Source organism: Chiloscyllium punctatum, chromosome 15, assembly GCF_047496795.1.
Source record: "Chiloscyllium punctatum isolate Juve2018m chromosome 15, sChiPun1.3, whole genome shotgun sequence".
Taxonomy (NCBI): domain Eukaryota; kingdom Metazoa; phylum Chordata; class Chondrichthyes; order Orectolobiformes; family Hemiscylliidae; genus Chiloscyllium; species Chiloscyllium punctatum.
Window position 1 is genome coordinate 92,231,431 of NC_092753.1, and position 17,318 is coordinate 92,248,748.

A 17,318-nucleotide genomic window follows, 5' to 3' on the forward strand; every position below is an offset into this window, starting at 1 on the left:
TACAAAAAATAGGCAATTTATGCTTCAGCCTTATAGAACTTTAGTTAGGCCACACTTGGAAATTAGTGTACAGTTCTGGTCACCAAACTACCAGAAGGATGTGGATGCTTTGAAGACAGTACAGAAGAGGTTTACCAGGGTGTTGCCTGGTATTGGGGATTTTAGCAATGAAGAAAAGTTGGATAGACTGGGTTTGTCTTCACTGGAACACAGGAGGTTGAGGGGTGACCGAATAGAAGTTTCTAAGATTGTGAATGACATGGATAGAGTGGAAAGTAGGAGGATTTTCCTAGGGTGGCAGTGTCAATTACTAGGAGTCACAGGTTTGCGGCACGAGGGCGGGATGCTTAAAGAGATGTAAGAGGCAGGTTTTCAAAAAAAGGGTGGAGAGTGCCTGGAGCACGCTGCCAGAGGAAGTGGTGGAAGCCGACACAATTGCAGCATTCAAGAAACGCCTGGACAAATACATGAATAGGAAGGGAATAGAGGATATGGATCCTGTCAGTGAAGACAGTTTTAATATGGAAGGGCAAAATGTGTCAGTGCAAGCTTGGAGGGCCAATGGGTCTATTTCTGTGCGATATTGTTCTTTGTTCTTTGTCCTTTGTTCTGTGCCCCAAAATGACTATTCTTCTATACGCATCTCTGGACGCTTAAACCTCTTAATTTAACTTTATGCCTACTTACACCCACCTTCCTTCCCTCTTTTCACCTACAATAGCAACTCATCGAGGACCAATGTCTGTAGGAGAAAAACGGAAGTTGATTACTTAAAGTTCTAAATTGGAAACTACATTCTATTGAGAAGAAAAAGCTCTCTCAGTTATTAAAGGCACTTCCTTTTAACAGGTGTTCATGGTGATTAGCACTTCTTGGCCACTCTTAACAGTTCTTGACAGATTGTACTTTTTCACAGTCTTCATTCTTCTTTTCAACTTGATACTTTACATTTTTTGATAGTTCTTGACAGGTCAATACACCTAGACAATTCTTGATACTTGATTTGATTTGATTATTGTCACATGTGCTGAGATATAGTGAAAAGTATTGTTTTGCCCGCTATCTATGCAAATCATACCATATATAAGTGCATCAAGACAAATCTTGACAGATCTAATTTTCTTGGCATTGGTTTATAATTCTTGCCACTTCTGAAGAGGTGTTTACACTCCTTGACAGCTCCAATGATTTATGCATCTCCTATACACAATCTTATCTGTAGACAAACATTGCAGAGGAAAATTAACACCTCAATAGAATCCTAGATCCTCATGCCTTATCCATACTAGACACTCCCTCCCATAGAGACCTGTTCTCCATGCCTCAGATTTCTGACAACTATATCCACAGGAGTACCTCAGCTATTCAAAAGCATACCTTAGGAATCCAAAAACAATGCATCAAGAGCAGATTATTTTCTGTCTGGTTTGATCTCCACACTGTGGGGTCCAGACACGATGGGCTTCAAAATCTGATTTGAAAGTAAGCAGCTGATCATCAAAATAGCTAGCTGTCTTGTAGAAACCTGTATGACTGCTTACCAATGGTACCCCACAAAAATGAAGATGGTTAGGTTTGTGGTTGGGTCTTAGGATTTCTGATATTCTTCTGTTATGGTAAAAAAAGGCTTTCCATCATGTCAGAAGCCCTGGCCTTGATCAGTAGCTTCACTGACTATGAAATGAAACATCTTAATAATTCATCTGCTGTCACATCTTCCCAAGTGAATCAAGATTTGTTTAAATGTAGAAGACCCTTTGAAAGAACCCACTGAGATTAGCAGAGGGTATTGCTGCTATATTACCATCATATAAGTACACAGGTGTGAGATAAATAAAATACGTTTCTCAGCCTGCAAATGCCATTTGGAAGATTAGCACTTACAACTCTCTTACCACTCATTTAAATGCAACTGAATAGTTTGTGGGAGACTTCCAAAGCATGTGAAAGGTGTAGTGATTGGAACGAGGTAGATCTTGTTCAACTACAAGCTCCTTGACTGGGGTTGGTAATCTGTGCCAATCAGGAAAGTCCTGGCTGGCCAATAAAACTAGAAGATTTCGGCGTCAGCGCTTCCTTTTTTGTTATCTGAAGAACCACCTTTTGTGTTTTTGGTTACACTTCAGCCCTACGCTCCTGATCTTTGGTCACCCGGTGCAGAGGGGAGTGGGCAGGTTGGAGGATCTCCTCGTGAGTCTGGCCAGGCTGGCCATAAACAGGTCCAGGCAGTGGGCCGTGGAGGGGATCAATAGGGCGACTGCCTGCCCCTTTTCTGCAGTTATGTTTGGGCCCAGGAGTCCTGGAGAAGAAGCATGCGGTGTCCACCAGTACTGTTGATGCCTTTAGAGAGAGGTGAGCACCGAACTGCTTCCCTCTCCAACTTGATTTTGATTTAATCCCTGCCCTCCCTTTCACTTCTTTGTTCACATAGGCATTGGCCGATGGAGCTCTGCCTGTTACTGATTCCTTGGCCACATGGCTATTTATCCTGGGTGGTGGAGTATTAATAAAGTTATTCACGTACCTGGTGTTTTCATTGTGTCTTAAACCTACACACACAATTTGGGCACTGGACAAAATAAGTGTCAAGATTAGAGTGGTGCTGGAAAAGCACAGCAGGTCAGGCAGCATCCGAGGAGCAGGAAAATCGACGTTTTGGGCAAAAGCCCTTCATCAGGAAGCATCTGCAGTCTTCACTTGCACTGGGGAAAATAAGCATTACAGCATTATAATTAAATGACAGTAGTGGAGGGGGATTATCTCAGAAAGTGACATGAGCAGGAGATTTAAAAAAATATAATCAAGAGTTTCAGAATCTCCTCAATTCAGAAGACTGACTCTGAGCTGGCTGGCCACAGCTAGGGTACTGCACACAAGTAAATGAAGGGTGACTTGGTGACAGGGTACCAGCCAATGGGCAGTTACATCAAAATGTCAAGCACGTTGATGTAAGAATGATGTCAGCCAGAACACTCAAGGACAGAACCTTTCCAATGCTATTTCCATAACATTTTATTGGCACCATTTCTTTCCTTTATCCAATTGTTCTTTTGAAACTCAATTAAATTTCTTACATGAGAACTCAAACTCACTGCCTTCAAGAGTGGTTGAGGTGGAGAAGTTGAAAAATTTCAAAAGGAACGTGGATTGCCATTTGAAGGAAATAAAGCTGCATGGTTCTGGATAGAGCAAAAAAATAGGACTTACTGAACTTCCTTACAGCGAACTAGCATGTACAGGTACGGCAAAATGATCACCTCCTGAGCTGTAATACTGACTCGCAGACACGTTAGGATTTGAACATTTTTTTTTAAATGACTAAGTAATGTGGAAATGTCATATAAAATGCGTAAGAAACATGGGATTGCCATTTGTCAGTCAAACACAGAAGGAAACTGACAGCAGCCCGTGTGTCTTGCCCTTCTTAAACTCAAAAAAAAAGAAAAGCCTGGTCCCTTTAATCGTCCGCAAACCCATAAATCACAGTGAGGTAACTTCGAAATTTCATTTAGTTTTACAGCAGGCCCACAGAAGCAAAGTAATAAAAAAAAGGTTGCACACATGTAAATCTCTCAATGCCTCCCTTATTTCCTTGAGCAATTGTGGCATTTCAGATGAACTCAACAGGCTTCTAAGTGTGGTGCTTCCAATTGCAAGCAGCGAGTTGAAAGGATCCATGCTGGGAAAATTAAGCTTCTATCTAGTTTGAAATCAGATTGTTCAAGTGTTTATGTCTGGTAGCTTCTCCCAGGGTGGCCTGTTTTGTCCTGGGCAATAAGAGACAACAAAAGCAGCCTTTAACGTTTGTAGCCTGTCCTTTATTCATATTCTGTTCTGAAAGGGCTCCCTCCTGTTGGCTGCACAGACCACATTTAAAATTGGGTAGGAGCTATTGAATGGAGGCATTTGCCGTGAGCCATCATACTTTTATGACAGCATCAAGGCTGTTCTTGTCAAAAGAGAGAAAACGACAGCACTGACTTGAGAATGACTATTAAACCAACAAAAAGAATGGGCGAGAAAGAGCTTTGGTAGACAGTGATTTGATTCTGACTTTGGATGTTTTTGGTCTTGCAATCCTGAACTGGGATGCTTGAATGAGGTCAGAGGACACTTTTGAGTTGTTCTCAGCCGATAGGTTATGGTGTGTACTGGCTGCATGGTTGCCAATTTATCAGAGTTCAGAGGATGAGAGTGGCTTTGATTAAAACTTATACAATTCTAACAAAGCTGGACAGACTTGGTGGGAAGTCTAGTCCAACAGGGCACAGTCTCAGGATATTGGGTAGACCATTTAGGACTGAGATGAGGAAATCTTTCCTTCACTCAAAGGGTAATGTATCTGTGAAATTATTTACCATAGAGGCAGGGAATGCCAAGTCACTGAGTATATTCAATAAGAGAGAGGCGAATATTTTGATTTTAAGGGCATCAAGGAGTATGGCCTATTTCTAGTTGTTTGTGACAAAAGATGGCAAGGGATCTTCCCCTTGCATTGTGAAGTTGTTCCACTGACGTGGGAAAGCAGCCAACATTGTCAAAGCCCCTTCCCATCTTAGTTAGACACTATTCATCCTTCATTTTCTTCAAACATGTCAATGTATTAAATATAAGAATATTACAGAACCAAGGATGTTTGTGCAATGGTCCATGGATGTGTACTTGCTTTCCAACTGGCCATCATAAGACAATGACACATGGTTGATGGATCAACAGCAAGGATGTGAGTGTGAGCAACATATGATGATAGCTCCTAGGAATACATTAAATGGGAGTCTGCAACATTACTAACCTACAAGTTGTCTTACTGATAAAGAGATTTTTTTTCTCTGAGATTTTTACAGACATGACTTGAAGATGTTTGGAGTCACGGAGTCTCGGTGTTGTCTAATTAACCTGTTCAGAGACATTATTACCCACATCTGGCGTGAGTGGGACTTGGACCCAGGCTTCCTGGTCCAGGGGTATGGATACTAAAAACGTGCCATAAAAACCTCCTGTCACATGAGTCTTTTCAAAATAACCAATTAAATGAGCTTCCCTGCAGGCTTCTGCAAAGTACTTATTATTCATATTATAAGCATTTTGTGCTCAGGACTGCCATCCCTGTGATCCAAAACCAAGCAACACCACAAACAAAATAGATTTGAGCTCCCAGCAGAGATTATAATTATTAGATATTCAAATATGACAAATTTACATAATATATTCAGGTAATTCCTCTTAATTTCATTCAAATCCTAGACTGCCTCAATCCTGGCTCCAAATTGTTCAATTTTAATCATTTAACCAGAGTGTTCAGTGTATCCCTTTTAGTCTGTTGGCAGCATAGTGCAAACAATGATATTATGGATGTTTTGAAACTGACAGTTTGTGAAGTGACTGTAACAGAGGAGAGTGTTTCCATGTCACCTCCATTGAGCCCTGTGACTGTGCGCTGTTGCCAATTAAGTGCTATGCTATTATAAATAAAGCAGCTTGTAATATTTAATGTCAACCATCCAGAAAATTTAAAAATCATAGTAATGTATTCAAACAAAAAAAACAGCTGTTGTCACTTCTTCGAGCATGCTATTAAGTAAATCAGCTGTCAGGTGTTAGGAAGACTTATATCAAGGAAGGAAATGTCAACTTGACTTCCCAGTCTCTGCTTCATTATCAGATCTCAATCATGGCCCTGTTAAATGGTGCTGGCTTCATCCCCAGTTTCCCTTCAGGCTGGAAAATGAAATATAACTCCAAGGCCTACACCCTGAAGAAATGCATGTGTTCTCATTCATTAATTCGTGGGATATGGGTGTCACTAACTGGTCTTAAGGAACTGGTGGTGAGCTGCCTCCTTGCACTGTTTGCAGTCTGTTTGGTGTAGGTAACATCATAATGCTGTAAAGGAGAGAGTTGTGGGATTTTTACTCAGTATCCATGAAAAAGTAGACACAGACTTCCAAATCAAGATGGTGCATGACTTGGAGGGGAACTACAGGTAGAAGTATCCCCATGTATCTGCCACCCTTGTCCTTCCAATTAATGGAGGATATGGATTTGGAAGGTGCTGTTCAGGGAGCTTTGGTGATTTAGAACATAGAACATAGAACAATACAGCACAGAACAGGCCCTTCGGCCCACGATTTGTTACAGTGCGTTTTGTAGATTGTGCACACAGCCATCATTGATGTGGGGAGTGAATGTCGGGGTACCAGTCAAGTGGCCTTCTTTGTCTTGGACGGTCCTAAGATTCTTGAGTAGTGTTGAAGCTGCATCCATGCAGTCAAGTGTCCTGCTTCGTGGAAATGCTTTGTGAAAGCAAACAGAAAATTACTTGCCACAGAATTTCAAATATCCATTTGTTTTTAATTGCACAGTATTTATATGGCTGGTCCAGTTTAATTTATGGTTAGTGGTAACCCTTAGGGTTTTGATGGTAAACTTTTCAATGACGACAATTGAAATAACTCCACAGAGACTGGTATCCCATCACTAAGTCTCCTTTTATTTACACATGAGCAGACCTTGACTCTTGTACTGCCTGTACAGAACCAGCTCCCAGATTGTCTGACACTCCTGTTTTTGTTATCTGTCAGCCAAGGCTCCCTGATTGGACTAAATTAACAGCCCCAATCAGGGAATTCCTATTCTGAGAGGTCCACCTGGCCAACCTCATTTCAATTACAATTGTAATGTCATTAATTGTCAAGGCTGATGGTTAGAATCCCTTTTTGAAGAACATCATTACCCAGAACTTGTGTGGTGTAAATGTTATTTTCCATTTATCTGCCTCAGTCTAGATTAGAGTGGTGCTGGAAAAGCACAGCAGTTCAGGCAGCATCCGAGGAGCAGTAAAATCGACATTTCGGGCAAAAGCCCTTCAACAGGAATACTGATGAAGGGCTGTATTCCTGATGAAAGGCTTTTGCCCAAAACGTTGATTTTACTGCTCCTCATATGCTGCCTGAACTGCTGTGCTTTTCCAGAACCACTCTAATCTAGACTCTGGTTTCCAGCATCTGCAGTCATTGTTTTTACTATTTATCTGCCTCAGCCTGATTCTTGTCCAGGTTGTGCTGCCTTTGAAGATGGAGGCTGAGGAGTTATGAATGGTGCTGAGCATTGCACAGTCAATGAATATACCCACCTCTGACCTTATCTAGGAGGAAAAATCATCAATGATGCAGCTGAAGATCCTTTTAGTCGAAGGCATTACCCTACCGAACTCCTGCACTGATGTCGTAAGACTGAGACAACAGGTGGTTGACATTTTGCCCCACTATTCCAAAACACTGCTAATCAATCAAGAGTTGGCAATCCAGTGGATCGGAGCTGAAAATGTGTTGCTGGAAAAGCGCAGCAGGTCAGGCAGCATTCAAGGAGCAGGAGAATCGACGTTCCGGGCATGAGCCCTTCTTCAGGAAAGCCCTTCCTGAAGAAGGGCTCATGTCCGAAATGTTGATTCTCCTGCTCCTTGGATGCTGCCTGACCTGCTGCACTTTTCCAGCAACACATTTTCAGCTCTGATCTCCAGCATCTGCAATCCTCACTTTCTCCAATCCAGAGGATTGACCAGGACTCTCCAATAATTCAATTCAATGAGCTGCTAACAACCACTGTCCTTGTTCTGCCTAACTCTACAACCGCCGGACAGTTTCTACAGTGCCTATCCCCAGATTCTTATTGACGTTTTTACTCAGGCTTCTTGCTACCACTTTTGATCACACACTGCCTTGATGTCAAGGACAGTCACCTTCGTCCCACCTCTTGAGTTCAGCTCTTCTGTTCATATTTGGATCCAGACTGCACAGATGTCAGAGACTGAGTGAGCCTAATGGACTCAACTGAGCATCAGTGAGCAGGTTATTATCGGGGAAAAGCCATTTGATAGCATTGTCACTGACAGTTTCCATGACTTTGTTGCTGATCAAAATTAGACTGACAGTAATTGGCTGGGTTTGATTTGCCCTTCTTTTCGAGGACAGGACATACCCAGGTCAATTTTTTACACTTCCAGTGATCATCAAAGACCCCTTACACCCCAACTATAATCCCTTCCGACCGCTTCCCTCAGGCAGAAGATACAAAAGCTTAAACACACCTACCAATTGGTTCAGAAGCAGCTTCTTCCCCGCTGATTTCAAATCTGATGTTGATCCTGCTTTTTGTGCAACTTCTCTGCAGCTGCAATATCGTATTCTTCACTCTGTTCAGTCACCAAATGCACTTTGTGTGGTATAATTTCTTGTACCACACACAAAACAAAACTTACCATGTACTTAGGTACATGTGACAATAAATCAACATTTATGTTTCAGCAAGTATACAAACAGAACCTTCACCATTCATTCTCTCTGTCCCCATTACACAGAGGTAGCCATGTGTGCCTTCTGTAAGCTGCATACTGCAACTTACCAAAGTGTGTTTAACTCCTCTGAGAGACATGATCTCACTTACCAGAGAGAGTAAGAACAGCAGATTCAATGGCACACCTACCACCTGCACTTTGCCTCCTGACTTGGAATTATGTTGCTATTCCTTTACTGTTGTTAGTTCAAGATCCTGACACTCCTTCCGTGACAGCACTGATGATGGACTTGTATGTTGTGGACTACAGCCAGCCGACCCTTGTTATTAATGCACAGAGATATTCAAAGTGAGTGAAGGTCGTCTTGGATTTTCCTCCAAAAACTGCTCCCAGCACCGTCTAAATCCCCAACTCCTGATCAATCCTATGGGATTGCCAAACTGCGAGTGAATATCTGTGCCTTGGAATAATTGGGCAAATATTTAGTTATCACTTCACTGAGTTCATAGATTCGGCCTTTCCACTGGGACAAATAGTCACCGGGTTGCTCTTGCTGGCTAGCTCATAATACAATTGGCTTTTGGACCAAGTGCCTTTCAACTCACAGACAACTATTGGCAGGGAAGAACCAGCCAGGCTGGAGGAGTTCAAAAGCAGGGGACCAAGTGGACTAATTGAGTAGTTCTTTTAAAGTGTTAGAAGGGGTGCAATGGACCAAATTACCTCACACAGTGCTGTATCATTCTCTAATTCAGAACCTCACACCAAATCAGCAAAAAAGGATATATTTTCTTCCTTTGACTTTGGTGGTTTAAGTAGCAATTCTTGCCTCACTCTTTGTTCTGCTTGGTCCAGTTTTTGAGTGACCCATTTCAGTTCAGACTGTATTGCATTGCAAGACAAAAATCAGACAAGGTTGGTTTAACAGCACATGGAAAGCCGGATGTTCAATAACATTTCATTGAATCACGGATAGCAATTGGTTTCTATAAACTGTGTTTTTCTGCCTGTGATAAACTTTGATGATCTCCACGAACCCTTGCACCTAACTTCCTTTCCCTTTCTCCGTTCTAATTCCCTCCAGTTCCTCCCGTAATTCATGTGCCCAAGAGATCAGTGAATGCTACGGCAGATCGCCAGGAGTCCGTGACATTGACATGCACAGCCACTGGCTCTCCCGAGCCTGACATCAGCTGGTACAGGTAAGGGCAAGGTCAGGATCACCAACCCTCCAGATTTGTCCTGGAGCCTTGGTGAGTTATGGATGACAGTGACAAAACTACTATCGTCACAGTAAAAATCAGGGACTTAGTTAGGCGTGTGCATAGGTGGGATTATCATAGATAGGATGGCACAGATGGCATGAAGGGCCTCTTCTGTGCTATGTGACACTGTGCCAAGTCTTTGAAAGTTAGAGGCAAAGAAACAGCTGGAATCCAAACTAGACCAGCAGGACGCTGGAAGAACACAGCAGGCCAGGCAGCATCAGGAGGTGGAGAAGTTGCTGTTTCGGGTGTAAACTTTCTTGAGGACTGGGGTGGGGTGGGGTGGGTGTGTGTGAGGGGAGCTGCAGATAAAGGGGGTAGCAAGGGGAGGGGTGGTGAAGTGGAGATAGGTGAAAACAGGCAGAGGATACAACCTAGGTGGTCAATGGGAGGAATGAATCCGGTAGGTGGCTGGGAGGAGTGGAGGGGGGTGGGGGGGGAGGGACTTTGAAGGGAGTCGGGGGAAGGGAAGGGAGGTTATTTGAAATTAGAGAACTCAATGTTGAGCCCTCCAGGCTTTAGGCTGCCTACAAATTCAAATAACCAATTTACTAGTTACTGTGGTATACCCGAAATGTTGACTCTGTACACTAAATATTTGAAAGTAACTGGACAAGTTGAGAAGCTTGATTCAAAGGCATACACTTTATAATTGCTTCTTACATCTAGTCTCAGGTAACAAAGCAAGCCAGTAAAGAAGCACCAACGAGGTCCTGGCTGTAGCGTCAGTTAACTTTGGATGTACACTTTAGCAAGGCGGTTAAGGTTTTAGGGAGGTGGTGGAGGAAGTTGAGAGTCATACAGTCATAGCATGATACAGTATGGAAATAAACCCTTTGATCCAATTCGTTCCTGCTGACCAGGTCTCCCAAACTAATCTAGTCCCATTTGCCAGCATTTGACCCATATCCCTGTAAACCCTTCTGTTCATATACCCATCCAGATGCCTTTTAAATGCTGCAATTGTACCAAACTCCACCACTTCCTCTGACAGCTGGTTCCACATACGCACCATCCTCTGCATGAAAAAGTTGCCCATAGGAACCTTTTATATCTTTCCCCTTTCATTTTAAACCTATGCCCTCTAGTTTTGGACTCCCCTGCCCTGGGTAAAAGACTTTAGCTATTCACTCTATTCATGCCCCCCAGGATTTAATAAACCTCTATAAGGTCACCCTCAGTTTCTGATGCTTCAGAGAAAACAGCCCCAGCCTATTCAGCTTCTCCCTATAACTCAGGAAACATCCTTGAAAATGTTTTCTGCACCCTTTCAAGTTTAACAACATCTATCCTATAGCAGGGACACCAGAACTGCACACAGTATTCCAAAAGTGGCGTAACCATGGCTGGTATAGTGGCAACATGACTTTCCAACTCTTATTCTCACTGACCAATAAAGGCAAGCGTGCCAAATGCCTTCTTCACTATCCTATCTACCTGTGACTCTGCCTTCAAGGAGCTATGTACCAACACTCCCCAGGATCCTATCATGGAGCATGCAAGTCCTGCCCTGATTTGTCTTACCAAAATGTAGCACCTCATATGTATCTAAACTAAACTACATTGTGGGCGGCACGGTGGCACAGTGGTTAGCACTGCTGCCTCACAGCACTAGAAACCCGGGTTCAATTCCCGCCTAGGGCGACTGTTTGTATGGAGTTTGCATATTCTCCCCATGTCCTGGCTTTCTTCAGGCTTGAGATTTTTTTTGCCCCCAGCATGGGTGGCATGGTGTCACAGTGGTTAGCCCTGCTACCTCACAGAACCAGAGACCTGTGTTCAATTCCTGCCTCAGGCACCTGTCTCTGTGGAGTTTGCATATTCTCCCCATGTCTGTGTGGGTCCCCTCTGGGTGCTCTGGTTTCCTCCCACAGTCCAAAGATGTGCAGGTTAGGTGAATGGGCCATGCTAAATTGCCCATAGTGTTAGGTGTAGAGGAATGAGTCTGGGTGGGTTGCTCTTCAGAGGGTTGGTGTGGACGAGTTGGGCCAAAGGGCCTGTTTCCACACTGAAAGTAATCTAATCTATTCCTCGGACCTTGATTGAATGTTATAAGGGTTGAAATATTCAGTAATGTGGAGATTAGAAAAATCGAAGTTAGTTTGCTTAGAGCATGGGGATTTCGATGAGGTAGAAGCTTTTTTACCAGTGGGGACAGTTTTGTAAATATGAGACACAATTCTAAGGGGGAGCCGTACAAGGATTTTACGCAGTGAGTTGTTATGAGGTGGAATGCATTATCTGAAAGAGTGTTGGAGCCAGATTCAGTAAAAAGGGAATGGCTATCTATTGAAGGAAAGAACATTGCAGTGCTGTGTGGAAAGAGCCGGCTCAGTTACAAAGAGATAAATTGCCTTTTTCTGTTCTGTATTCTATGATTAAAACAATGATTTTACGTAAATGATGCCTCATGAATTCTAACTCTTGTTTTGTTACATTTTAGAAATTTTTTTTAGCTGCTGTCATGTTCATATTTTCTCAATGGAAATGCATTGCAATTTTCACAATCTCAGGATTTCTCAGAATAATGTCAATCAAGAAATAATCAGATTGCAATACTAACACAGAAAGCTCCTATAATTACCAAGGGATGCAGATAGAATATTGAAGAATAAATATTGGTCGGGGCACCAATCAAAATTCCTCTGCTCTTCTTCAAAGAACAGCATGGGATATTTTATACCGACCTATCTTGCTCAAAAGACAATGCTGCTGACATTGTGAAGCCTTCCCTGTATTCCGATTTGAGGTGTAAGCATGGACAAAATCTCTGGACGTGATCCTGCAACTGTCCCTCAAAAGTCAAAGTGCTTTCACTGAGCCATGGGTGACTCAAGGAGGGAGAGAGGGAATAGATGTTACACTGATGTTACTGACAGTTTACAGAACTCCCAATTTAGCCTCTGCATAATTAATAACCACTGCACATTGAAGTGCTTCCAGATCAGGAAATACACACTCTTGCAACCTACACAGAACCTGTCTCTTCATGCACATGTATTTATAAGGAGGTTTCTCGAGGCACTAGGTGGCATGTCTGGCTTGATCAGCCTTTTCTTGACCAATGTGCATTGTTCCTTCATTTTAGCTGTGTCAAAATCCTTGAACTTTGTTATGAAGAGCACAATGGATTATACTAATCCCCAAGGACCACAGCAGTTGAAGAGTAAGCTGACCACCATTTTCCCATGACAATTGAGGATTGGGCAATAAATGCTGGTTGTAGCCAGAGGCACCTGCACACATAATAAAAAAAAAATTGCCTGTTCCTATTTTCTAGTGTGCACCTTACTCACTGATATAATAGACCACTACAACATGACAGGGCTTTAACATAAAGATCAATCCAAAATCACTTCATAATCCAGTGGAGGAGATAGTGGTTTGACTGTGGTACTTAATAAAATGACGGATAATTCTGACACTCACCCACAAAAAAATTAGAGTCAAAGAAGAGAATGTAACACAGTTAACTAAATTAGCTGTACATTCATGGGTGTTCTATTGGTTTATGCAACAGGATGAAAAGGATGAAGTACAAACATATCATAAAGCAATTACAGATGTCAATTGCATTTGTACATGGATTACATACCTTGGAGTTTGAGTGTGCTTTTCTATTGGGATAAACATACAGCTGTGCAGTCAGATTAATAAACATGTCATCAAAAGCCTGGAGACACCTGCTTATAAACGTACAGTATGTGCTTGAAGAGGTAGGTTCAGTACAAGCTGCAGAAGTGTGTGATTTGACTGGGAGTGTTCTGCATGTTAGCTTTCCAGCCTGGTAAGGTTTTCAAATTGACAGGGCACATACACAAGAAGAGCAGAGCTGAAAGACATGCAAAGGCTTTGCTCATAAGTTTCCTTTGGTTCTGTGATGCCTCTGACTGGACTATGCTTCCATCAGACTGATTACTGATCGCTCCTTGGACAAATGTTCACCTTGGCAGTTGAGTGTTAGCAGGCCACCCATAATCAGAGCCATCACAGATCAGCTCGAATCTGATATGTATATGCTGTTTGAAACAGGGCAGTGAGGGATAGTTCAATTAAGATCAGTGATTAGCATCTTTAATCATTCAATTCAATTGTTAACAATTCAATTGATTCACATCAGTAATTGATACGTTAATTCATGCATGTCAGTATTTAAAACTTTAATTGCTTATATAATAATTTGTACTTTCAGTGTTTTATGTCAGTAATAAATAGTAATCCATAGTAGCAATGAACACTATTTGATTCTTCACCCAAAGAGTGCTACATCTGTGGATTTCTTCATTACTGAAAGCTGTTGAGGCCAAAACATTGACACTTGTAAAAGGAGTTAAGTATAGTTTAGGGTTAAAGGGATCAAAGGGTATGCAACACAATTGAGAACCAGGTACTGAGTTGGATGATCAGTCATGATCATGCTGAATGTTGGAGCAGGGCTGAACGGCCTACCTCAACTCCCATTTTCTGTTTTTCTAAGATCTGATCAAGAATGAGCACTTTATTTGACAAATCAGGAATTCATTGTTTAATTTATGTTGGTAACATTAATTCATTTGATAGTTTACTTAATTACATGTGCACATAGAATTAAAGTGCATGGGTCAGTAGGTAGTATACTGACACAGGTAGAAAAATAGTTGACAGACAGGAAACACAAACAGATCAGATGGGTCTCTTTCCAAGTGGCAGTCAGTGAATAGTCGGGGTCCAAGCACTGATCCCCACGCTGAGTGGGAGGGTGAACTGTGAAGAGGATACAGAGATGCTTCAGTGTGATTTGGACAAGCTGATTGAGTGACCAAATGCATGACAGATGAAGTGTAATGTGGATAAATGTGAGGTTGAGGTTATCTACTTTTGGAGCAAAAAACAGGAAGGTGGATTATTATCTTAATGGTGATAGGTTGGGAAAGGGCACAATGCAATGAGATCCACATGTCCAGTTGCAAAAAGTAAATGTGCAGGTGCAGCAGGCAGTGAAGAAGGCATATGGTATGTTGGTCTTCATAGTGAAAGGGTTTAATTACAGGAGCAGGGATGTCTTGCTGCAGTTTACAGGGCCTTGGTGAGACAACCGCAGGCATATTGTGTGCAGTTTTGGTCTCCTTATCTGAGCAAGGATATTTTGGTTATGGAAGAAGTGCCACATAGGTATACCAGACTGATTCCTGGGATGACAGTACTAACGTATGAGGAGTGGTTGGATCAGTTAGAACTGTATCCACTCGAGTTTTGAACAAAGACAGCAGATCTCACAGTAACCTATAAAATTCTGACAGGACTAACACATTAAATTTTCTTTGTGGAACTGCCCTCAACAGATTTCATAATTATTTAATGATGTGTAGCCAAATATAGTTATCTCTTCTCAACTCAAACCCTTCAAACTCCTCTCCTAAAGTCTCGTCACCCACTCATTATGCTAGTAGCTTATTTGATTCACAATTCGGCCTTACCCCTTTTGCTGCTAAAACGTTCCTCTCTGCTTTTTCTATCTTCAGACTTGACAATTTCAATACATTCCAACCGCTCAGCCCAGCTTGTACCTTCCAGAAACTTGGGTGTATTCATAAATCTACTGGCTGCATTTTATCTCGCATAAAGATTGACAATCTCTCTGCTGACTGACTAACAATGATTCCCAGTACATCAGCATCTCAATATACAGTTTCTTAATCTCATTTACAAATCCTTCCGACTCAGACATGATCCCTCCTGCAATCCTTTGGGATTGCTGTCTTCATTCTATTATGCTCTTGTTCATTCCATTTAATCTATGGTGACTCCAAAGTTGTAAGGTCTAGAACTTCTTGCTCAGAACTAATTTTCCCTTCCACTGATCTCTCCCCCTTTGAACTGTTCCGCAAAATCTTTCTTTTTTTTACCATAGTTTTGGCCAACCTCTCTTCATAGCTCTTTGTTTAGCTTGGCGTTAAATTTGTGTAGGGTCTTGGGTCATATCTCTAAGATAAAGGTGCTCAAAGACAAGTTAGTGTTTTTTCTTACTGTTTTAAAAAGAAACAGCCAACCATTTTGTTAAAGTGGGAAGGGAATTTCATATGAACCGATTATCCTGTTGCTAATGCACAGAGCAATTTCAGTCTTTCTTTGTGCAGATTGCCCCCCTTCAGCGACAGCATGAAACGGCTGTCACTGGCTGCATTGTCCCAGTGAAGAGTAGTTTTTGAGAAAAAAACACTGACCAGAGGCTGCTTCTGAGCAATCATCTGAAAGCATATAATAAAAAAAAGGTTAGAAAGAAAATACTGGAAAAGCTGGAAAATTGAAATAAAGACACAAAAGTGCCGGAAATGAAGTCAACGTCAGTGTCTGAATCAAATGCTTCTTTGCTCTTTCAGGTACTGAGTGGCCTGCTTTGTAATGCTAGAAATTGTTGTGTCTATGCTTACTTAAACAATTCTATGATTGCAGTAGGCAGTAGCCCTGAGAGGAGGAAAGGAAGTCAGTAGTGAGAATAATTGGCAATACAAGCTCCATACTACTGGGTGGCTGCCCTAATGCTAGACAGAGTAGGGTTTGATCGGACTATAAGGTCTACATGGGAATGTGCATCCTTTTAATCCTGCAACCATGAACTTTCACACTTTCACCTTGCAGAGATGGAAGACTCATTGAAGATGATGATAAGTACGTGTCGAAGAAAAGCACGGAGCTGACGATAAGGAACATTGCCCAGGAGGACACTGGGGCTTACATCTGCAGGGCAACAAATAAAGCAGGAACTGTGGAAGAGCAGTTGTCTGTAAAGGTCTTCGGTATGTCATCCATTTGTGCTGTTGTGTTGTTACTGACAATTAGTGAAGCAAGCCACATTTCTGGTATTCCTTTCTCCTCCGGGTTATTCTTGTGGGACGGTCTCGAACAAGACGGCATAGATATAGAGCGAGAGAAGGTAGGTTCAAATCCCATGCCTAATTCCTGTGTTCCTATGTTCTATGTTCCTGTGCTGTTGAAACTGGCCCATATAGGGCAATCATTCCACAGTGATTCTTCAGATACTGAAGCAGTCCATGTCCAAAAGGCCTGGGCAATAACCAGGTGTTTTCCTGAAAAGTGGGAAGTAATGTTTGCATCACACAAATGCCAGGCAATGATTGTCCCCAATAAGTGGCAATCTGACCACCGCCTTTTAACATTCACTGGCACCTGTATCATTGCATCCCTCGCTATCAACATCCTGGACGATACCATTGAACATAAACTGAGCTTCACTAGCCATGCAAATTTAATGGCTACAAGAGTAGGTCAGATGCTAGGAATACCGCAGCGAATAACACTGTTGCTGACTCCCCACAGTCTGTTCACCATCTTTGAGGCACAAGTTGGGAATGTGATGGAATACTCTCCACTTGCCAGGATGAGTGCAGCTCCAACAACACTGATAAAGTTTGACACCATCCAAGACAAAGCAGCCTACTTCATTGGTACCACATCCACAAATATCTACTCTCTCCACCACTGATGCTGAGTCTCAGCAGTGTATCACAGCTATAAAGTGCACCACAGACCTTCACCAATGCACCTTAGACAGGAGCTCTAGAATAACCCTGCAATATTCCCTACAAGCTACTCGCTGTACTTACTTGGAAATATATCAACATTGCATCAGTGTTGTTGGTCACAATCCTGGAATTCCCTCCCTACGTGTCAAACTACAGCACATGGACTGCAGTAATTCAAGAAGGCAGTTAACCACCATCTTCTCAAGGGCAACTAGGGATGGGTAATAAATACTGGTC

The 17,318-nt window shown here is 42.2% G+C and overlaps 1 protein-coding gene across 2 annotated transcripts in view; it reads left to right on the forward strand.

Moving 5' to 3' along the window:
* The window catches only part of LOC140486503 (neural cell adhesion molecule 2-like), a 1,585,952-nt gene that overhangs the window by 1,165,451 nt on the left and 403,183 nt on the right, over positions 1 to 17,318 (forward strand). For both annotated transcript variants that reach the window (XM_072585745.1, XM_072585744.1), the window contains exons 6-7: positions 9,378 to 9,495; positions 16,177 to 16,334. In XM_072585745.1, the coding sequence (XP_072441846.1) occupies positions 9,378 to 9,495; positions 16,177 to 16,334 (276 nt within the window). The remainder of the gene's footprint in view (positions 1 to 9,377; positions 9,496 to 16,176; positions 16,335 to 17,318) is intronic.